Source organism: Bos grunniens, chromosome 26 (assembly GCF_055505025.1).
Source record: "Bos grunniens cultivar Pamir isolate PY7600 chromosome 26, Bosgru_T2T1.0, whole genome shotgun sequence".
NCBI lineage: Eukaryota > Metazoa > Chordata > Mammalia > Artiodactyla > Bovidae > Bos > Bos grunniens.
Genome location: NC_141190.1, coordinates 42205020 through 42228467, shown reverse-complemented (window position 1 = coordinate 42228467; position 23448 = coordinate 42205020). Strand labels below are relative to the sequence as shown.

The 23448-nt window shown below is 46.4% G+C and overlaps 1 protein-coding gene across 15 annotated transcripts in view; it reads right to left on the bottom strand.

Moving 5' to 3' along the window:
• Window positions 1-9847: 9847 nt before the first annotated feature.
• The window catches only part of DMBT1 (deleted in malignant brain tumors 1), a 64497-nt gene continuing 50896 nt past the window's right edge, over window positions 9848-23448 (bottom strand). For all 15 annotated transcript variants that reach the window (XM_086378018.1, XM_086378028.1, XM_086378022.1 and 12 more), the window contains 4 exons: window positions 22438-22622; window positions 13096-13484; window positions 12235-12503; window positions 9848-10407 (listed from right to left, as the gene is read on the bottom strand). In XM_086378018.1, coding sequence (XP_086234144.1) covers window positions 10241-10407; window positions 12235-12503; window positions 13096-13484; window positions 22438-22622 — 1010 coding nt within the window. In that variant the 3' untranslated portion in view covers window positions 9848-10240. The remainder of the gene's footprint in view (window positions 10408-12234; window positions 12504-13095; window positions 13485-22437; window positions 22623-23448) is intronic.

Sequence of the window (23448 nt, the reverse complement as noted above, 5' to 3'; positions counted from 1 at the left end):
AGAAACTTCCTGCTCTTTCTAACTCATACCTTTCTTTACAGGAGCCCTAATGGGCTCCCAGTGGGAGGGACATTCCACCTCCAGCAGAACACAGGGAAGCTGTCTGAGCCATCTGCTCACTCAAGCTCTTCTGGCTGATGAGAGGAGGAAGTTTATTGGACAGGGTCTCCCTCTCAGAAAACAGTGCTGACTCTGCTCCAGTTGGTTATGCTCCCTGGTTGCTATATGTATAAAATGCAATCGTTCCTCATAGTTCTCCTTCCATCTAGAATCTCCCTTCCCTTACCATTCTCTGTTATCCCTTCCAGTCCCCTACACACAGAATACTCCCTGGCTCTGGTCTGTGGACAGAACAAGGAGCACCCCGTGGCTGTAAATGGCTGGATGGAGGGAATACAGGAGCCATGGGAGGAAGGCAGTTGCTTGTCTTCCATCCCAGCCCAAGCATCCTACTTCAGTCCCCATGTGTCGGGCCCGCTGTCCTCCCCAGCAGCATCCAAGCAGGGCTGTGACTGCCTGGGGAAAAAAGAAACTATAGTCCCTTTCCCAGGGACACTCAGGAATCAGGCTTAGGTTCCTGAAGTGTCTGTGCCCCCTGGAGGAAATTTATGACGTAATAGTTTTTGAGGACTTCCGTCCTTCAGATGTTTGTCCCAAAGTTCACGCCTGGTTTCTGAGGATCCTAGACAAGCCTGGTCTCCTTGCTTCTAGCCCCTTCCCTGTGGACTGCTCCCCAGCACACCTCTCCTCTCCTCTCAATGAGATGCACTGGGTGTCTGCACCCGTTCCACAGACCCCCCCTAAGTGTCTCCCACCTCATCAGAGCTTCCCAGCTGCTCTCTTTCTAGACTATCCCGTGGATAGACATCATCTCCTTCTCAGTGACCACGCTTTTATTCCCAGGGAGGCTCTGAAGGGTCTGTTGGGCATTTTGTAAGCTGCCTTCCCAGCCCGGATTCCCTCCTCATTGATAGAGAACTGCTATTTCATTCCATTTCTATTCCCCTTGTGTGTGCCATGGACCACGGGAGAAGCTGACCCCAGACTCAGCTCTGAGAGGAGGTCAACAGGAAGTCCCCGTCCTGGTGATGGTGCAGGAATGAGCATGTCCCCAGGTGAAGGGATAGGAGAGGTCTGGCTGCAGGGGAGGTGGGAGAGGTCTGCTCCACGTCCTCCCCACTGAGAGTGAAGCCAAGTCACACGGGAGGCGAGCAAGAGGATGGTGGGCCGCTGGTCCAGAGCCACTGGGCAAGCTCGCCCCAAAGCCCCTCCCTTCCAGCTCCAGGAGGCACTGCCTGTCCTTGTGGTTGAAGGCGTTTGAGATGGGGGTCCCAGTCAGAAGGAACCTGACTGACAGGTGCAGAAAAGACAACCTTACCCCTTCAGGTTCCCAGGATACGAGGGACACAAAGTTTTTCTAAGATTCCGTAGAGAGTCTTAGGAGAACAACAATTATCTTCCTTTTGAGCCCCCAAGCTAAGCAGACCTGCTCTAGCTCTGCTTTTCTTTGGAGGAAAGGCCATAATTTCTAAATCTTCCAGCACAATATTGATGAAACATGATGACAGCCATCTTGTGGTATTCTTAACTCTACTGCTGCTGCTGCTAAGTCGCTTCAGTCGTGTCCAACTCTGTGCGACCCCATAGACGGCAGTTCACCAGGCTCCTCTGTCCCTGGGATTCTCCAGGCAAGAATACTGGAGTGGGTTGCTATTTCCTTCTCCAATGCATGCATGCATGCTAAGTCATTTCAGTCATGTCCAACTCTTCATGACCCCATAGACAGAAGCCCACCAGGCTCCTCTGTCCACAGGATTCTCTAGGCAAGAATACTGGAGTGGGGTGCCATTTCTAGGGATGCTCTTTATATCTTAATCACAAACTATATGTTTTGCTGGATGTTCTTTCTAGTTGTGATTTATGAAAGCAAACTTGCTTCTTTCAATGACTAATTTCTAATAGCTTTGTTACAACGTTAACAGTTATTCCATTTTTTTGAGTTTGTTTCTGTATCCATTGAGGTGTTAATATGGATTTTAGTGTTTATTCTATTAATATGAGAAGTTACTTTCACAGATTTTTTTTATCTCAAGTTATCTTTGTATCCTTAGGATAAATATTTATTTTTAAATTATGGAATTTAGTTTCCTGAAGTTCTGTCCTATTCTTTTTTATTTTATGTTTGCACCTATGTTCATAAATTTTATTTACTGATTTCCTTTCCTGTACTATCCTTGCCTATTACTCATGTCAGATCATAGTTTTATCAGATTTTTCTATATTTAAAATGATTTGGGTAGCCTTTTTGAGTTCTCTAAGATATTTTGAATAAGATAAAGATGATTGAAAACAGCAATATTTCCTTGTAAAACTGCCTGAAAGTATGACCTTTGACCACAAAACTTTTTTTCACTCTGTGGACAATTTCAGGGCATCAGTCATCACGTTTTATTAAATAACCTCTGATGTGATTATAAATGGATTGTTTTCTTAATTTCTTTTTCTGATAGTTTGCTATTAGTGTATAGAAGTGCAATAGATTTCTATATATTAATTTTGTATCCTGCAAATTTACCTAGTTCATCAATGAGTTCTAGTGGTCCTTGGGTGGCATCTTCAGGATTTTTAATCTGTACTATGGGGCTGCCCAGGTAGTGCTGGTGGTAAAGAATCAGCCTGCCAGTGTACGAGTCCACTTCAGCTCAGTTGTATCTGACTCTTTGTGACCCCATGGCACGCCAGGCTTCCCTGTCCATTACCAACTCCTGGAACTTACTCAAACTCATGTCCATTGAGTCGGTGATGCCATCCAACCATCTTTCAATCCCTTCTCCTCCTGACTTCAATCTTTCACAGTATCACAGTCTTTTCCCATGAGTCAGTTTTTCACATCAGGTGGCCAAAGTATTGGAGCTTCAGCGTCAGCATCCATCTTTCCAACAAATACTCAGGACTGATTTCCTTTAGGATGGACTGGCTTGATTTCCTTGATGGCCAAGGGACTCTCAAGAGTCTTCTCCAACACCACTGTTCAAAAGCATCAATTCTTTGGCACTCAGCTTTCTTTATAGTCCAACTCTCACATCCATACATGAGTACTGGAAAAACCATAGCTTTGACTAGATGGACCTTTGTCAGTAAAGTAATGTCTCTGCTTTTTAATACACTATCTAGGTGTGTCATAGCTTTTTTTCCAAGGAGTAAGCATTTTTTAATTTCATGGCTGCAATCACAATTGCAGTGATCTTGGAGCCCAAGAAAATAAAGTCTCTGACTGTTCCCATTGTTTCCCCATCTATTTGCCATGAACTGATGAGACTGGATGCCATGATCTTAATTTTTTGAATGTTGAGCTTTAAGCCAACTTCTTCACTCTCCTCTTTCACTTTCATCAAGAGACTCTTTAGTTCCTCTTCACTTTCTGCCTTAAGGGTGGTGTCATCTGCATATCTGAGGTTATTCATATTTCTCCCAGCAATCTTGATTCCAGCTTGTGCTTCATCCAGTCTGGTGTTTCGCATGATGTACGCTGTATATAAGTTAAATAAGCAGGGTGACAGTATACAGCCTGACATACTCCTTTCTCAATTTGGAACCAGCCTGTTGTTTCATGTCTGGTTCTAACTGTTGCTTCTTGACATGCATACAGATTTCTCAGGAGGCAGGTAAAATGGTGTGGTATTCCCATATCTTGAAGAATTTTCCACAGTTTGTTGTGATCCACACAAAGTTCAGTGCAACACATTTGACAAAATTCCTGCCAATGCAGGAAAAGCGGGTTCAATCCCTGGGTCAGGAAGATCTCTTGGAGTAGAAAATGTCAACCTGATCCACTACTCTTGCCTGGAAAGTTCTATGGACAGAGGAGCCTGGTGAGTTACAGTCCATGGTGTTGCAGAGTTGGACACGACTGAGTGACTGAACACATCTATACTATGATGACATTTGTAAGCAGTGACATTTAACTTCAGCCATTCCAGTTTGAATTCCTTTTATTTTTCTTTTCGGCTTGCTGTAACTAGGAATTCCAATACTATGTTGAATTTAAGTGGTGAGAGTGAGCATCCTTGACTTGTTCCTGATCTTGGATGGAAATGCTTTCAACTTTTTACCACTGAATATGATATGAGCTTGGAGAAGGCAATGGCACCCCACTCCAGTACTCTTGCCTGGAAAATCCCATGGATGGAAGAGCCTGGTGGGCTGCAGTCCATGGGGTCGCCAACAGTCGGACACGACTGAGCGACTTCACTTTCACTTCTCACTTTCATGCATTGGAGAAGGAAATGGCAACCCACTCCATTGTTCTTGCCTGGAGAATCCCAGGGATGGGGGAGCCTGTTGGGCTGCCGTCTATGGGGTTGCACAGAGTCGGACATGACTGAAGCGACTTAGCAGCAGCAGCAGCAGCATTATATGAGCTGTGGACTTGTTGTATATGGCTTTTATTATGTTGAGTTGTGTTCCCTCTATATACACTTTGTTGAGAGTTATATTTCTTTTTAAAAAAACTCTCAGGAAATTGTAATCCATTACATCCTGTGACGAAATTTGCACCAAGTACCCTTCATTTCTCTGTCAAGTCTTTCTTATAATTTACGTGAAATTATCTCATATGTTAGGTGCTAAATAAAACTCACTTTGTACTATTAGAAAAAACTCTCAGGAAGCATGGCTTTTTGAAGCAGAAAACTTTGAATTGCTAGTTCTTTTTTTGACAAACAATATTTATTAAATCAAAGAAGTAATGAATGGATGAATGGGTAAAATACTTATTTTTAAAATCTGTCTCATTACGCTTGTTTTCATAAGACCATTTTTTGACCATGCCATATCACTTGTGGGATCTTTGTTTCCTGACCAGGGATCAAACATGGGCCCCAGCAGTGGAAGGGTGGAGTCCTAACCACTGGACCACCAGGGAAGTTCCGTCATGAGACTGCTTTTTAAAGCAGTTTTAGATTCAGAGCACAATTGTGAGACAGGAACAGAGGTTCCCCACATAACCCATGCCCCACACATGCACAGCCTCCTCTACTACATCAAAACTCAGCAGAGTGGAACATTTGTCATAACTGAAGAATCAGAGTTGAAGCATCATAATCATCTGAGGTTCATAGTGTACATGAGGGTTCACTCTTGGTGTTGAACATCCATGGCTTTGGACAAAATATATGACATGGATCCATCGTTATAATAGCACATGGAGTATTATCACAGTTTTCAAAATCCTCTGGGCTCCACATCGTCATCATTCTCCCTTAAGCCCTTCAAACCATTGACCTTTTTATTGTCTTCATAGCTTTACCTTTTCTAGAATGTCCAATGGCTATAATGGTACAGTGTAGAGCTTTATCAGATTGGCATCTTTCACTTATCAATATGCCTTTCAGTTTCTTCCAAGTGTCTTTTTGTGGTTTGATAGCTCATTTCTCTTTAGTGCTACAAAATGTTCCATTTCTGGATGTACTCTACTTTACTGACCCATTCACCTTCCAAAGGACATCTTGGTTACTTCTGAGTTATGACAGTTATTAATAAAGCTGCGTAATATCTGAGTGCAGACTTTCGTGTGAAAATGTTTTCAACTCTTGTGTGTAAGAACCAAGATATATGATTAGATACCACGTGTAACGGATACCATATGACATTTGTCTCTCGCTGACTTACTTCACTTAGTACGACAACCTCTAGATCCATCCATGTTGCTGCAAATGACATTATTTCTTCTTTTACGGATGAGTAGTATGTATGTATGGAGAATGGCACCCACTCCAGTGCTCTTGCCTGGAGAATCCCGTGGGCGGAGGAGCCTGGTGGGCTGCAGTCCATGGGGTCACTAAGAGTCGGGCACGACTGAGCGACTTCACTTTCACTTTTCACTTTCGTGCATTGGAGAAGGAAATGGCAACCCACTCCAGTGTTCTTGCCTGGAGAATCCCAGGGACGGGGGAGCCTGGTGGGCTGCCATCTATGGGGTCGCACAGAGTCAGACACGACTGAAGCGACTTAGCAGTAGTAGTATGTATGTATCTCTCTATATATGTATATATACACCACATCTTCTTTATTCTTTCACCTGTCAATGGGCTTTAAATTGCTTCCTTGTCATTCTATTGTAAACAGTGCTGCAATGATGTATTTTATTTAATTAGAGTGCATATATCTTTTAAAATTATTTTTCTGTATTTATTTTTGACTGCACTGAGTCTTCATTGCTGTGGGCTTTCTCTAGTTGTGGAGATCGGGGCTACTGTTCATTGAGGTGAACAGGCTTCTCATTGCAGTGGCTTCTCTTGTGGAGCACAGGCTTCAGTAGCTGTGGTGCACAGGCTTAGCTGCTCCGTGGTGGCATGTGGGATCTTCCTGGACCAGGGATCGAACTCATGGCCCCTGCATTGGCAGGCAGATTCTTAACCACTGTACCACCAGGGAAGTGCATGTATCTTTTTTAATTAGAGCTTTCTCTGGATATATGCCTAGGAGTGGGATTTCTGGATCATATATTAACTCTATTTTTAGTTTTTAAGTACAGAACCTTTGTACTGTTCTCCATAGTGGCATCACCAATTTACATTCCCACCAACAGTGTAGGAGTGTTCCCTTCTCTCCACACTATCTCCAGCATTTGCTATTTGTAGACATCTTAATCATGGCCATTCTGATCAGTGTGAGGTGATAATTCATTGTGGTTTTGACTTGTATTTCTCTAATAATTAGTGGTATTGATTCTTTTCATGTGCCTATTGGCCCTCTGTGTGTCTTCTTTGGAGAAATGTCTGTTTAGGACTTCTGCATTTTTTTGAGCAATTTTGTTTTGTTTTGTTTTAATTAAGCTGTGTGAGCTGATCATACTCTCTTGGTAACTGTAGCGTTGTAGTAAATTGTGAAGTCAGATAGTGTCAGTCTCCCAATTTTGTTCTTCTCCTTCAATAATTTCTCATCTATTTGAATCATTTCCCTCCACAAATAAAGCTTTCAATCAGCTTGTCAATACCCACAAAATAACTTGCTGGGATATCAAAAGGAGTTGCATTGAATTCATAGCTCAATTTGGGATCTTGACAATACTGAGTCTTCCTGGCCTTGAACATGGATTGTCTCTCCATTCACTTAGCTGGCCTTTGATGTCTTTGAACAGAGTTTTGTGGTTTTTCTCATATAAATCATGAAATAATTTTGTTTAATTAAAATCTCAGCATTTCATTTTGGGGTTCTAAACTAAATTATATAGGTTTTATTTCAATTTTTTTGCTTGTTCATTGCTAATATATAGGCAAGCAATTGACTTTTGTGTATTAACCTTTTTATTCTGCAGCCTTACTATGATCATATATTACTTCAAGTAGTTTTTTTTTAAACAATTCTTTCACATTATCTAAGAAATGATCATGTCATCTGTGAACAAAGTGTATATCTTCCTTACCAATCTGAATGTTTTTTACTTTCTTTCTTTGCCTATTGCATACTGGAAACAAAACTTTTCAGTAATTAGTATGATACTGAAAATGAGTAGTAAGAGAGGATATACTTGCCCTGACCCAGATATTTGTGGGAAAGCATTGTCTCTCAGTAAGTATGATGCCAGCTATGGGGTTTTTATACATATTCTTTAACAAGCTGAGGAAGTTTCTCTCTGTTCCTATTTCATTCTGAATACGTCTGATGAATGAGCTGAATTCTTTCAAGTGTTTTCATGCATATATTGTTCTGATCATGTGATTTTTCTTTTTTGCCTTTTTGATGTGCTAGATTACAATAATTGACTTTTGAAGGTTGAGCCAGACTTGTGTACTCATAATAGACCCCACATGACTGTGCGCATAATTCTTTTTATACATTGCTGGATTCAGTATACTATGATTTTGTTGAGAATCTGTGCCTGTATGAGTTTTAAGTTATTTCAAAATAATTTTTTTTAGAAATATTAAAAGTTATGCTTTCAATGATACTATTGGTCACCTTTAAGATTCCAATTACAATCTTTGCAGGAGTGTTCTTAAAAATTAATCTTAAAAAATTAATCTAGAATGCTAGGTAAATCCATAAAGACATAAAAGATTCATGGTTTCGAGGTAGTGTTAATCTTCCAATTGGATGGAGGTGGAGAGGGATGACCGTTTATGGGCACAGAGCTTCATTTAGGGCTGCTGAAAATGCATTGCAAGTTGACAGAGATGGTGGTTGCCCAACATGGTGATTTGGAAAAGGCAATGGCAACCCACTCCAGTACTCTTGCCTGGAAAATCCCATGGACGGAGGAGCCTGGTGGGCTGCCGTCTATGGGGTTGCACAGAGTTAGACACGACTGAAGTGACTTAGCAGCAGCAGCAACATGGTACTTATACCAAATTCCACTGAAGTACACACTTTAAAATGGTTCATCCTATGTTACCTAAAATTCACCTTGTTAAAAGTGAAAAGTGAAGTCGCTCAGTCATGTCTGACTCTTTGTGACCCCACGGACAGTAGCCTACCAGGCTCCATGGTCCATGGGATTTCCCAGGTAAGAATACTGGAGTAGGCTGCCATTTCCTTCTCCAGGGGATCTCCCCAACCCAGGGATCGAAGCCAGGTCTCCTGCATTGCAGACAGACGCTTTACCATCTGAGCCACTAGGAAAGCCCACCTTGTTAAAACATTCACCCAAACAAGCTAATCCGGAGTGAATATCTGTTCCAATTGTTGATTTCGTTGGCCAACGTGTTTAGCATTTTGTCTATTTTATGTGTTGTCGTTTGGTTTCACAGGTCCATTTGGAGTGGGATGTTTTTGTGAATCTCTGTGTCTTTCTTCCTCTGCCCTGTCCCCATCCTCCATCCCTACACTCTCCTCTCCTGTCTTAGCAGTTTTGCAGTGACCATGAGTCCAGAACCAAGGGCAGCTCTAGTAGGAGATCTGGTCAAAGATCCAAGAGCACCAGCTGTGTCTGTCTTCTGCCTCCCACAGTGGGGCCCCAGATCCAGCAGAAGATTTTCATCAGCCTCTCTCGGTTGATGGTCATTGGGTGGGTTGATGCTCATCAGTCCCCATGAGGTTGGCTGGCTCCTGGTCCTTCCAGTAGGTCCTGCCTGTAGGAGAGACAGGGGGTCCCAGCTCCCATGTAACCCCTGAGCTTCACCCCACCAGCCATTAGTATTTCATCAAACAAGAGTGATTTAAATGAGGATCCATTGGCCAAAGGACAGAGGTTTTATTGGCCACACGGCCAACCCTCTGCCGCAGCGTCAACCTGGCCCCCTGTCAGCCTGGCAGGAGACGCCTTCACAAAGACTTTAAAGGTTCCCACTTCCTGTACTCCCTGACCCTCCACCAAATCGACTCTCCTCCTCACACCTCCCAGGAGATCATATGGGAGGAAGGAGATGTGTCCAGGGTCACTGCTGGTTTCTGTCCTGTGACCCCTTGTAAGCTCCTAACATTTCACCCTCTCAACCCACAGCCCCAGCTTGATGCTGCCCCAGGGCCCTCAGGTCAGCCTTGGCCTCCTGAAACTACCTGCTCCATCAGGGACTCGTAGCAAGAAGGAAGTGTCCCCAGGGCTCTTCTACAGAGGCTGTAATGGGTCTGGGAGGGGAGGCAGGCAGATATGGGGGTGGGTGGCAGTCTGCCCACCCGCGGTCACCTTGCCTATGAAGACCCCCAGGGGCCGTGACTGGAAACGGCTGGGAAGCTGTGTCGGTCCTGTCTGTCCACTGCTCACTCCACAGTCTCCTCAGTCTTGGGGTCACTACAGCGCAGGGCCCCACGGCCATTCTCATTCCTGCGGGAGCCCCTCTACCCGTCTACCAAACATGAAGAGGTCCATGCTGGGTGCAGCCTCGGAAACAAGTGACCAATCTGACAGTTGCTTTGAAAAAAGTTATTTATTCAGCTTGCCCTATAACAAGGAAGGGCTAAGATATATACACCACAGGCCAAAGAATCTGGTTCCTAAAAGGTCAGAAAAGAAATTCTATCCACAACAAGTGCTCCTAGTGTGTAAGATCCCTGCTACAGGCAGGATTTTTAGGTCCCTGACCTGCTTGCCTGACATTTTGTCCCTGTGCAGAGCCTATGTTTTGGGGGAAACCTGCTCTCATTTTTCTCACCCCCCTCCTCCATCCACCCCCACCATGCACCAGGCCAGAGTTTAACACAGTTGTGTGCTCTGGGTACCAAGCTCTGGATGCTGGTTTCTTCCCTCCTCACATGGCTCCAGAGCACAGGGACTTGGGTCTGAGCACCACATCCTCCTGCTTCACATCTTAGTGCTTGGAGGCTGGGCACAGGCTGCCCGCACTCTCCGCCCCAGTGCGAAGGCTGCCACGGCCACGACCATAACCACGAGGACCCCGGCAAAAATGGTGGCAGTGTGGTAGCTCCCGTGGGTGCTGGTCTCCTCCTCTATGTCCACCACCTGCCGGTCTGGGAAGGAGAGGAGACTTGAGGTCAGGATGAGCCCAGCAGGGAAGGAGAAGGGGAGACAAGTAAGGGCAGGGTGGGCGTGTGGGCGGGTGGGTCCCAGGGCATGGTGATGGCAATCAGAACCATTTGGTGGGAGGGAAAAAAATAAAGGGAGAGAGGAGTGCTTTTCAGGAAACTGAAGCCAGATTCCACCCCCTCGAGGGCAGCTGAGTGTCAGCCTTGGGAGATTTCAGTGTCTTGTCAGCTCTTAGGAGCAATGAAGGATTCTAAACATAAGGGCAGAGATGGGCTTTGGGATAGTCTCTCTGGCTGAAAGCGCCTAATGGATGTGAAGGGAGGGAGTTGGGGCATTTGACCCCATCTGGGAATGGCTACAAAGGTCCCAGCAAGAGGCAGAGACACAGACCTTGAGCTACTGCTGTGTCAGTGGGAATAGAGAGAGAGGAGAGAAAGGAGCGGTGCCCCATCGGCACCCTTTGTCCGGTCCCTGCCCCACCTTCCTTCTCTCTGTAGCTCCACCCGCCATGGCAGGTGACCTGTGATGGAGCTGTGTCTCCTCCTGCTGGAGCTGCAGGGGTTTTGATCTATTTAGTTCTATCTCCTAGCACATAATAGACCTTCCAGAGATGATCTTCAAAGATCACACCAGTCCACCCTAAAGGAAATCAACCCTGAGTATTTACTGGAAGGACTGATGCTGAAGCTCCAATACTTTGGCCACCTGATGTGAAGGGCCAACTCATTGGAAAAGACGCTGATGCTGGGAAAGATTGGATGCAAGAGGAGAGGACGACAGAAGATGAGATGGTTGGATGGCATCACCGACTCAGTGGACATGAGTTTGAGCAAGCTCTGGGAGATAGTGAAGGACAGTGCCTGACATTCTGCAGTCCATGGCATCTCAAAGAGTCAGACACGACTGAGCAACTGAACAACAACAAAAATGCCCGGAATGCTGAAAATGTGAGGGAAGAGCCCGGAAGCAGCCAGACTAGGGGAGGGCCTGGGTCTGGGCCCTGGGAGGGAGGGAGCTGTCAAAGAACCTCTGTGAGGATGAGCCTGTGCCTTCAGGGGAGATTGTGGCAGCTACTGCTGCCCCACCACTAACACCACCACATTTGTTGACCTGGCCCAGCCTGGACCAGAAATGATGGGAATCCCTCTGCAAACATAACCTCATCTGCACCCACAACAGCACAGCACAGCAGGGGAACTCTGCTCCCCATTCCAGGTGCAGAAAATGAAATGGCTTTTCCAGGGTCAACCGCTGGGAGCTGTCAGAATAAACCAGTCCTGCCTGGATCTACACGGCCCTGCACAGACCCTGAGGTCACAACCCTGAAGGTACAGTTTGTTATCATCATAGGTAATAATGTAATCATTAATGTTAACATTGATGACAATATGATGGTAACAAAGTCACTGATCTTTGCAGCCAATGACTTGTACCAGGCAGAGGCCAAAGCAGTGTAACTAACGGTGTTTTATGTAACCCTCTCTGCAGTCCTAAGAGCTAAGTATTAACGTTTTTGTTTCATGGATGAGTGTGAGATCGGTATTCAGAACTCACAGGATAAAGGTGTCATGTATGCTGTGTCCCAGCTTAGAACTGTCTTGACCAAACCCCTCACATGCATCCCCCCCACAGACCAGAAGCCCTTGGAAGAACATGGGAACCAGGTCTAGTTTGACTCTGTATCGACTCCATGTCATATAGCACAGGTGCCCTATTCAAGGGGAAATAGGACAGCCACGGAAGCAGCCTGAGTCCCTGTGGTCCACAGTCCGGGTCCCAGGCAGATGGGGGGTGGGAGGGGGGCCACCTACCGAGGTTCCTCTTCTGGGGCGAGGCCTGCAGCTGGATGGGTCCCAGGACGACATCCACCTTCTCCTGGTAGGAGCTCACATCCCTCTTGGCCCTCACAATGCAGCCTCTGTTGCAGCGGGAGAAGGGGTCATACGCCCTGCACACGACCATCTTGCACTTCAGGTACACGGAGGGGAAGCGGTTCAGGAAGTGGAAGGAACTGAACTTGAAGCGGACGATGTTGGACGAGGGCTGGTGGTAGGATCGGTAGGTCTCATCCTTCACACACCTGGAGGAGCAGAGGAGTGGGTGTGAGCTCTCAGCAAGGCGCTGCGCTCCTCATGCCACCCGACCACGCACTGCACGTCCTCTGGGGAGGATGGCGGTCACGGGGTCACCTGCTCCCTTCACAACCCTCCTGTGGACCACCTGCTGGGCAGCCTCTTTATCCACTGCGCCATCTACCCCTTGTTTAACCTTCCCAACAGACTGGGATAAGGGCTTCACTACACTCATCTGATGGCTGAAGAAACTGGCTCAGAGAGGTGCGATTTTCTATCCAGGGTGATGCAGCTAGCATGGCACTGAGCTGGCTTCTCAACTGCAGTCTGCTTCAAAATCAATGTTGCTCCTGCTACATGCATATCTTTGGAACCTTAAGACTCGGCTGGAGTTTAGTCACTTGGTCTAGTGTTACTTTATAGCTAAACTGCTGGATGACAACTGACGACTCCCTGAGTTCTCCAGATACCCAGAAATGATAGCCTGGCTGCTGAAGCCTGAGCTACTGGAGCCCAGTCTGCATTCCTTGTGCTCTGAGCTAGCTGGGCATGAGTTTATCAGGTAAAAGCTGAAGTCCACTCCCAGAAGACGCTACTTACCCGCTCCGGATGAGATCGTAGGTCAAAGATGTAAAGTCATTGGGATTCGGTGATGCCACACAGGTGTCCACAAATAAGGCTAGGGAGGGGTTAGAACGGAGGATTTCAGCCTGAAGGTACAAATTCTGGTTTAGGTCCACATAGTATGGGCTGCTGGTCACCGGATACAGGAATGAAGAGGATGTATAAAAGGAAATGTTCACGTCAAAATTGCCGTATTGTGTGTTCTCAATGTCTATGGTGTCATTAGTAACATAGACCGTGTTAACCCAGGTGTTCTGGAGCATCTTGCAGCTGATGTGAATTTGGAGGTCCCTCTTCCTATTGATGATGCTTCTTGAAGCAGTCGCTTTGAGGAAGTTGGAGTAGGTAATGGTGTCGTTATCCACCTGGGAGGGGCAGGAAGGAGAGCAGAATCAGGCAAATGTCATCCACTAAGGGCATCTCATTGCTGGTTTGGGTTAGGAGGAGATTGAAGTGATGCTGCAAGACTGCAAAATGCTTCCAAAGCCTCAGAGAGATGGGAGGTACCTGTCGCTATGGCTACCGTTACCTGGGATGGACACACTTCGCAGCAAGATCCCCTCCTTTCATACCTCCCCTTTCCTTTGCCTCAGGATACAGACCACAAGGCTGGTGGTCCTCCTGGGAGCTGCTGCTCATGGAAGGATGGGTGTGTCCGGATGACCCCTACCCCGGCTGCATGACTAAGTTGAGTTTGGTCTTCCTGGCTTGGGGCCCTTCGGGCTGTTCTGTTTCAGTCTCACTCTTGGTGGGAGAAATCAAGGGAGGCAGTTGTGAGGGAGGGGTGGCTGGCAGGATTCGATTTCACTGTGCTGTGGGGATGCGTGTAGCTACTGCAGCTTGGTGTCTGAAGCTGCCGGAGCCCAAAGCAACAGAGATCCAGACTTATAGCCGTGGCAGCTCTCTGACCTCTGGGCAGGAACCTCCCCAGAGGTTCTTATGGAGCACCGGGTGGGTGCCATGGCAATGCAGGAGCACTTCCATCACGCTTTGGTTCTCCGCTCCCCAAACCACAACACCATTTCCTACTGCACCTTTCAGGAAGCAGCAAACTCATATGATTGTTGGTCTCTCATGCTGCTTGATGTGCTTATGTCTTGTAAGAGCAACCTCTCCAGGGAAAAGAGTCTCGCAACCTGATGGTCTATGAGCAACTCAAGGAAGGGTGATGTCTAAGCATCTCTCTTTTCCCAGAGCTTGGTAGTGCTGATGATAGCATCATTAGCATCAATAAAAATTCATGGAATGGAGGAAAGGCCCGGAGCATAGAAGCCCAGCCAAAGTACTGTGATGGAAGAAGGATGGAGCTGGCAGTAGCAAGCCCAAATGGCCAAAAGGTCACAGGTGAACAAGTGCCCCTGGAAGCCCTATGGTCACGATCCTCTGGCCGCAGGTGAGGTGAGCACAAGAGCAGCATTCCCAGGTGGAGACAGGGGAGTGGGGGAGGACTCTCCCTCCCAAATGCTGTGATGGTCAGAACCTTGCCTGGTATGAGTTCCCACCAGTTGTGGGCGCTTTTGCAGGAATGGACACAAAAATAGTGGCCTAGATAGAAGCCCTTGTAATATGTGAAACAACCGTACTCTTTAAAAAAAAAAAAAAAAACATGGAAGGGGGACTTCCCTGGTGGTCCAGTGGTTGAAGGGCAGGGGATAAAGTTTTAATGCCTAGTCAGGGAACTATGATCCCACATGCCCTGTGGCTGAGTCAAAAGAAAAATGAGTCATTGAGTCAGTTACACATGTACACCATGAGGAGCAAAAGTGCATTCCTGGCCACTTGGGAGATTAGACAAGTTCCCTTCTGAAGCCAGCACTTGTACAACTTAAATATAATTATTCTTTAGAACAGCATGTATTGCAGAGGCTTTCACTCCATGTCTGAAGTCGCAGAGCTCAGCTCTGAGTTAGTCCCTTCCAGAAAGACTTGTGAAAAGAGAAAAGTTTAACAAGTAACTAAAGTGGTCAGATATGCAGATGACACCACCCTTATGGCAGAAAGTGAAGAGGAACTAAAAAGCCTCTTGATGAAAGTGAAAGTGGAGAGTGAAAAAGTGGGCTTAAAGCTCAACATTCAGAAAACGAAGATCATGGCATCCAGTCCCATCACTTCATGGGAAATAGATGGGGAAACAGTGGAAACAGTGTTTATTTTTTTGGGCTCCAAAATCACTGCAGATGGTGATTGCAGCCATGAAATTAAAAGACGCTTACTCACCAGAAAATTACTAGAAATAATCAATGACTATAGTAAAGTTGCAGGATATAAAATCAACACACAGAAATCCCTTGCATTCCTATACACTAATAATGAGAAAACAGAAAGAGAAATTAAGGAAACAATTCCATTCACCATTGCAACGGAAAGAATAAAATACTTAGGAATATATCTACCTAAAGAAACTAAAGACCTATATATAGAAAACTATAAAACACTGGTGAAAGAAATCAAAGAGGACACTAATAGATGGAGAAATATACCATGTTCATGGATTGGAAGAATCAATATAGTGAAAATGAGTATACTACCCAAAGCAATTTATAGATTCAACGCAATCCCTATCAAGCTACCAACAGTATTCTTCACAGAGCTAGAACAAATAATTTCACAATTTGTACGGAAATACAAAAAACCTCGAATAGCCAAAGCAATCTTGAGAAAGAAGAATGGAACTGGAGGAATCAACCTACCTGACTTCAGGCTCTACTACAAAGCCACAGTTATCAAGACAGTATGGTACTGGCACAAAGACAGAAATATTGATCAATGGAATAAAATAGAAAGCCCAGAGATAAATCCACGCACATATGGACACCTTATCTTTGACAAAGGAGGCAAGAATATACAATGGATTAAAGACAATCTCTTTAACAAGTGATGCTGGGAAATCTGGTCAACCACTTGTAAAAGAATGAAACTAGACCACTTTCTAACACCATACACAAAAATAAACTCAAAATGGATTAAAGATCTAAATGTAAGACCAGAAACTATAAAACTCCTAGAGGAGAACATAGGCAAAACACTCTCCGACATACATCACAGCAGGATCCTCTATGACCCACCTCCCAGAATATTGGAAATAAAAGCAAAAATAAACAGATGGGACCTAATTAACCTTAAAAGCTTCTGCACATCAAAGGAAACTATTAGCAAGGTGAAAAGACAGCCTTCAGAATGGGAGAAAATAATAGCAAATGAAGCAACCGACAAACAACTAATCTCAAAAGTATACAAGCAACTCCTACAGCTCAACTCCAGAAAAATAAACGACCCAATCAAAAAATGGGCCAAAGAACTAAATAGACATTTCTCCAAAGAAGACATACAGATGGCTAACAAACACATGAAAAGATGCTCAACATCACTCATTATCAGAGAAATGCAAATCAAAACCACTATGAGGTACCATTTCACACCAGTCAGAATGGCTGCGATCCAAAAGTCTACAAATAATAAATGCTGGAGAGGGTGTGGAGAAAAGGGAACCCTCTTACACTGTTGGTGGGAATGCAAACTAGTACAGCCACTATGGAGAACAGTGTGGAGATTCCTTAAAAAACTGGAAATAGAACTGCCTTATGATCCAGCAATCCCACTGCTGGGCATACACGCTGAGGAAACCAGAAGGGAAAGAGACACATGTACCCCAATGTTCATCGCAGCACTGTTTATAATAGCCAAGACATGGAAGCAACCTAGATGTCCATCAGCAGATGAATGGATAAGAAAGCTGAGATACATATACACAATGGAGTATTTATTACTCAGCCATTAAAAAGAATACATTTGAATCAGTTCTAATGAGGTGGATGAAATGGAGCCTATTATACAGAGTGAAGTAAGCCAGAAGGAAAAACATAAATACAGTATACTAACGCATATATATGGAATTTAGAAAGATGGTAACAATAACCCGGTGTACGAGACAGCAAAAGAGACACTGATGTATAGAACAGTCTTATGGACTCTGTGGGAGAGGGAGAGGGTGGGAAGATTTGGGAGAATGGCATTGAAACATGTAAAATATCATGTAGGAAACGAGTTGCCAGTCCAGGTTCAATGCACGATACTGGATGCTTGGGGCTAGTGCACTGGGACGACCCAGAGGGATGGTATGGGGGGGGAGGAGGGAGGAGGGTTTGGGATGGGGAACCCATGTATACCTGTGGCGGATTCATTTTGATATTTGGCACAACTAATACAATTATGTAAAGTTTAAAAATAAAATAAAATTAGAAAATAAATAAATAAATAAAAGACGCTTACTCCTTGGAAGGAGAGTTATGACCAACCTAGATAGCATATTAAAAAGCAGAGACATTACTTTGCCAACAAACGTCCGTCTAGTCAAGGTTATGGGTTTTCCTGTGGTCATGTATGGATGTGAGAGTTGGACTGTGAAGAAGGCTGAGCACCGAAGAATTGATGCTTTTGAACTGTGGTGTTGGAGAAGACTCTTGAGAGTCCCTTGGACTGCAAGGAGATCCAACCAGTCCATTCTGAAGGAGATTAGCCCTGGGATTTCTTTGGAGGGAATGATGCTGAAGCTGAAACTCCAGTACTTTGGCCACCTCATGTGAAGAGTTGACTCATTGGAAAAGACTCTGATGCTGGGAGGGATTGGGGGCAGGAGGAGAAGGGGACAACAGAGGATGAGATGGCTGGATGGCATCACTGACTCGATGGACGTGAGTCTGGGTGAACTCTGGGAGTTGGTGATGGACAGGGAGGCCTGGTGTGCTGCGATTCATGGGGTCGCAAAGAGTCAGACACGACTGAGCGACTGAACTGAACTGAACTGAAAGTGGTTTTAGTGGAGAAGGAAATGGCAGCCCACTCCAGTCCTCTTGCCTGGAAAAGCCCATGGACGGAGGAGCCTGGTGGGCTGCAGTTCACGGGGTCGCAAAGAGTCGGACACGACTGAGTGATGTCACTTTCACTTTCAAAGTGGTTTTGCTGCTGGGGGAACCTTGCCTCTTCTCTGACCTTGGTTTCCCTTTTCTCCTGTCAGAGGGAGGCTCTGGGCTGCAGGGGATGCCAGAGCCTGCACTTTGGCCTCAGGTCTGGAGAAGAACCTAGAAGGGGCTCTATGCCTTCCAGGCCTCCATGGGAAGTGTTACTCGCTCGGTTGTGTCTGACTCTTTGCGACCATGTGGACTATAGTTCACCAGGCTTCTCTTGTCCGTGGGGTTCTCCGGGCAAGAATACTGGCGTGGGTAACCATTCCCTTCTCCAGGGGATCTTCTGGACCCAGGGAATAAACCCTGGTCTCCTACATTACAGGCAAATTCTTTACCACCTGAGCTACCAGGGAAGCCTCTACGGGAAGTATGCTGTATTTATATTTTCTTTTAAAAAATGGGGAACTTTATATTGGAGTGCCAGTGATTAGCACAATAAATCACATAAATGTTGCCATCTTGTTATTTCTTCAAAGATGAACTGAAGTGTCTTCAATTTGTACATTCACATGAAAGTGTTTTTGAATCCACATTTGTCTCTGGTTTCCATGGTCAAGCTAGATTCTGAACGCACACCAAGCCACGTGGCATGCGAGTTTAGTTCTTGATCATAAGAAGCCGTTCTGATTTTAAAATTCATTATTAGACATCTGCCCAGGTGGCACTAGGAGTAAGGAACCCACCTGCCAATGCAGGAGATGCAAGAGAGGTGGGTTCAATCCCTGGGTTGGGAAGATCCCCTGGATGACAGCATGGCAACCTACTCCAGTTATTTTTGCCTGAGAAATCCCATGGACAGAAGAGCCTGGTGGGCTGCAGTCCAAGGGGTCGCAAAGAGTCGAACACTACTGAAGTGACTGAGCATGCACGCCCACACTGTGCAAGGTGTGGGATGGGTGGGGAGACCAGGCTGTCCTGGCCTCTACATTTGCCCGACACCGGCTAAACAGGGTACCTGGAGGAGATGCAGATAGTTCCAGCTACGGATCACACTATCCTGTCTTTGAATCTCAGCTCTGCCACTCGTGACCATGTGGCCTTGAGCAAGTGGCTTAACCTCTGTAAGCTTCTGTTTCCTCTTGATTAAATGGGAATAAAGTTTGTCTCAAGAATTTTGAAAGTCTCATTGAAACTCAGAGTTCAGTGTCTAACACGCAAACTAGCCATTAGTAATCTGATTATAAAGGCTGAGGCTCTGCACCAAGGGGCGTAGGCCATGGCAAAGATGAATGAAATGTGGGCCTGCCCCAGAGGCATGGTTTGTAGAGGATACAGGTATTTAAATAAGCAGAGGAATAAGAATTAACCTACGCGGCCCACGACCATCCAGGTTAGAAGACCAGGGCTGCCCTGTGGCTTTGGCATCTCCTAACAGAAATGAAGGAACACAGATGGAATAGCCCAGACATCAGAGGCTCCAGACCGTACATTTGGAGCCTGGAGGGGTGGTTGCCTGTGGTGGACCAACTTCCCCTGACTAAACTCAGGACAAACCAGAATCCAATATGACTGATCTGTGAAATGTAAAAGCCAGGTGGACTAGAGCGTTTGCAGGGCGTGACTCATCTTCTCTGCACTTAGGCCTCCATGACCCACTCAGATCCTCCCAGAAGGAGATCCTATGGGAGCTGGGTGACCACAGTGGTGACTGCAGACCCTCGGGCCCAGGCACCCTTCCGCTGCCCACAGGCTCCTCTGGTTAGCTAATCAGCACCCCCTGCCTCCATCACTGTTCCTTGTGACTGAAACAGACGAGGCACTGCGCCCTTGGGGCCCCTTGCCTGGCACACAGCAAATGGGTAGAATGTCTTTGGTGACTGACAAACCCTCTGATCGTGTGTGTCACACACACTACACACATTTGAGCACTTCGTGCTGTATATTTGCTGCAGACCTAAACCTAATAAAAAACTTCCTAGGTGGCTCAGTGGCACAGAATGCGCCTGCGAATGCTGGAGACACAGGTTGGATCCCTGGGTCAAGAAGATCCCCTAGAGTAGCACTCCAGTATTCTTGCCTCGGAAAATCCCATGGACAGAGGAGCCTGGGAGGCTACAGTCCATGGGGTCCCCAAAGAATCGGACACGATCCAGCAACTAAACAACAACAAACCTAATAAAAGTATTTGCTCTGTGTCTGTTTCCTGACATCATGAGAAATGCTGAGCTGGATGAAGCACAAGCTGGAATCAAGATTGCTGGGAGAAATATAATAACCTCAGATAGGCAGATGACACTACCCTTATGGGAGAAAGTGAGTAAGACCTAAAGAGCCTCTTGATGAAAGTGAAAGAGGAGAGTGAAAAAGTTGTCTTTAAGCTCAACATTCAGAAAACTGAGATCATGGCATCTGGTCTCATCACTTCATGGGAAATAGATGGGGAAACAGTGGAAACAGTGGCTGACTTTATTTCTTGGGGCTCCAAAATCACTGCAGATGGTGACTGTAGCCATGAAATTAAAAGACGCTTACTCCTTGGAAGGAAAGTTACGACCAACCTAAACAGCATATTAAAAAGCAGAGACATTACTTTGTCAACAAAGGTCCATCTAGTCAACGCTGTTGTTTTTCCAGTGGTCATGTATGGATGTGAGAGTTGGACTATAAAGAAAGCTGAGCACCGAAGAGTTGATGCTTTTGAACTGTGGCGTTGGAGAAGACTCTTGAGAGCCCCTTGGACTGCAAGGAGATCCAACCAGTCCATCCTAAAGGAGATCAGTCCTGGGTGTTCATTGGACGGACTGATGCTGAAGCTGAAACTATGATACTTTGGCCACCTGATGCAAAGAGCTGACTCATTTGAAAAGACCCTGATACTGGGAAAGATTGAAGGTGGGAGGAGAAGGGGACAACAGAGGATGAGATGGTTGGATGGCATCACCAACTCAATGGACATGGGTTTGGGTGGACTCCAGGAGTTGGTGATGGACGGGGAGGCCTGGCGTGCTGCGGTTCATGGGGTTGCCAAGAGTCGGACACGACTGAGCGACTGAACTGAACTGAACTGTTCCCTGACAGACAAGATCTGGAAGTGGTTACTTAGGTGGCACTCAAAAATTCAGATCTAGAATGGAGAGTTTGAAATAAATTTGCATGAAGTTAAATGCAACAACTCTCAGAGTGCCAGCAGTGCCATGCTGATGGCAGTAAGAGGCCCGACGTTCTCATAATCCCAGAGCTCCGTCTGCCTTTGCAGGCATCTCCCCCACCAGACTGGCCCATCACACGCTGACTCTCCATTTCTCAGCTTCGCAGAAATGGAATCACAGGGCAGGGCATCTGGTGTGCCTGCCTTCTTTCACTCAGTGCCACATTTTTGAGATTCTCAGAGTCTGACGTCAGCCCTGCCCCTACCTACCTGGCTAAGGAGCCTTAGGCAATCTGCTTGACTCCTGGAAGCCCAGTCTCCCTGCTTTTCAAGTGGGATGATAATGAGGGAAGGTTTGTTGCATCTTGTTGCTGGGGGACTCGGGGAGTTTGACAGGGACTGATCTCAGGGTCTGTCACTTGTAGGGTGACAGGATCGAGGAGTTTCTCGGGACATAGGACTTCTCGCTAAAATTGGCCAAGCCCCACGTCAGCCAAGACAGCTGGTCACCCTAGGTGGTGACAGCTCAACAAGTGACACTTGCGGAGGCAGATGTATTGTGAAGCTAATAAGCTTAAGGACTTCCCTGGCGGCTCAGTGGTGAAAAACATCTGTCTTGGTTTGATGCTTGGATGAGGAAGATCCCCCAGAGAAGGAAATGGCAACCCACTCCAGTATTTTTGCCTGGAAAATCCCATGGACAGAGGAGCCTGGTGGGCTACAGTCCATGGGGTTGCAAAGAGTAGGACACGACTGAGCAACTAAAAAACAATTAAGTTTTGGCTTTAGCACCCCCATCCCCACCCCGACCCCAAGCACAGGTCCTCCCAGGGGTCAGCAATATGCTGGCACCACCATGCATTTCTGTAAGATTTCTAAAAGTAAGATATGCTTGCTTTCTTTCCATGAAGGAGGCACCCATCCCTCTCACCCACCCCAACCTCAACCTATATAAGCTCTAGGACCTTCAAAACCTGGAACGGCCCCTGGGAGTTGCTACTGTTCTTGCTGACCTGATGGCAGCCTGCCAGGCACCCTCTCTGATGGACACTGTGGGAAAAAACTCCCCGCTGACCTTCCTTCTTTTTCTGTTTGAACGTGGCTGGAGCCACATCATGACACCAAGGAACACATTTATATCCTCACCCAGATTATGTTCTGGTTATACCACAGTCATGTTTTCTGGGTCCCCAGGATTCCCAAAGCATAGCATCCTTCGCTAAGAAAGCTTGCTTGGCAGGAGGTGGGGGGAAGCTCCAAGCTTACCTGCTGGATGGTGCCGCAGCCGGAGTAGGGGATCACGAACGTCACCAGGCTCGACGTAATCTGGGGCTGACACTGGTAGCTTGAGTCCGAGCCGGGAATGGCAAGGTCCCTGACAGAGTAGCCCAGGGATTGGAGGTAGCTCGTCCTCACTCTGGCTTCCATGTGATTTTGCAGGCAAAGCAGCTCTGGGGGCCAAAGGCAGACAGTGCAGTCAGTCACCGCACCCCCGCTAAGCCCACAGAAAGACTGAGATGGCTGGCCCATGGTCTTCCTGTGGACACAGCTCACCAAACCCCCTCCAGATGCCCTGGGGCTCAAGTCAGTTTCATTCGCCTGAGACCCCTATGAGGGCACAGGGACTAGGATTCCTCTGATGGAGAAATGGAGGCAAGATGTAAAACAACAAAATGTTTCTGCCAGGTTGCCATTTATCCTTTTAGTAGGATAGCACTTGGGCTTTGCTGGTGGCTCAAATGGTGAAGAATCTGCCCACAATGCAGAAGACCCAGGTTCAATCACTGAGTGGGAAAGATACCCTGGAGAAGGGAATGGCAACCCACTCCAGTATTCTTGCCTGGAGAATTCCATGGACAGAGGAGTCTGATGAGCTACAGTCCATGGCATTGCAAAGAGTCGGACACAACTGAGCGACTAACACACATACACACAGAGTAACACTTGGGGCAACTTGCAGGGATGTTGGGAAATCAACATCCTTAGCTATGGACTTAGCATAGGTCCTGCAGCTAAGGGCAGGTCAGTGCTTAAAATCCTGACTGCAAAGATAGCCAGCACATCTCCTTGCCCGGCCCCTGGTCAATCTGTACATCAGTCCATTTAACAGATCCAACCATGGCTGCCATCCTCTGCTGGATGTGGCTGAGAGAGCAGCTCAGACCACTTTCAGGAATCAGCTGAATGTGCTAGATCTCAGGACAAGGTCACAGTGTCCCTCACTCTGGGAAGGCCACAAGGTCTCAAGCCAGGTGGTCCCCTCTGCCCTTGGCACTG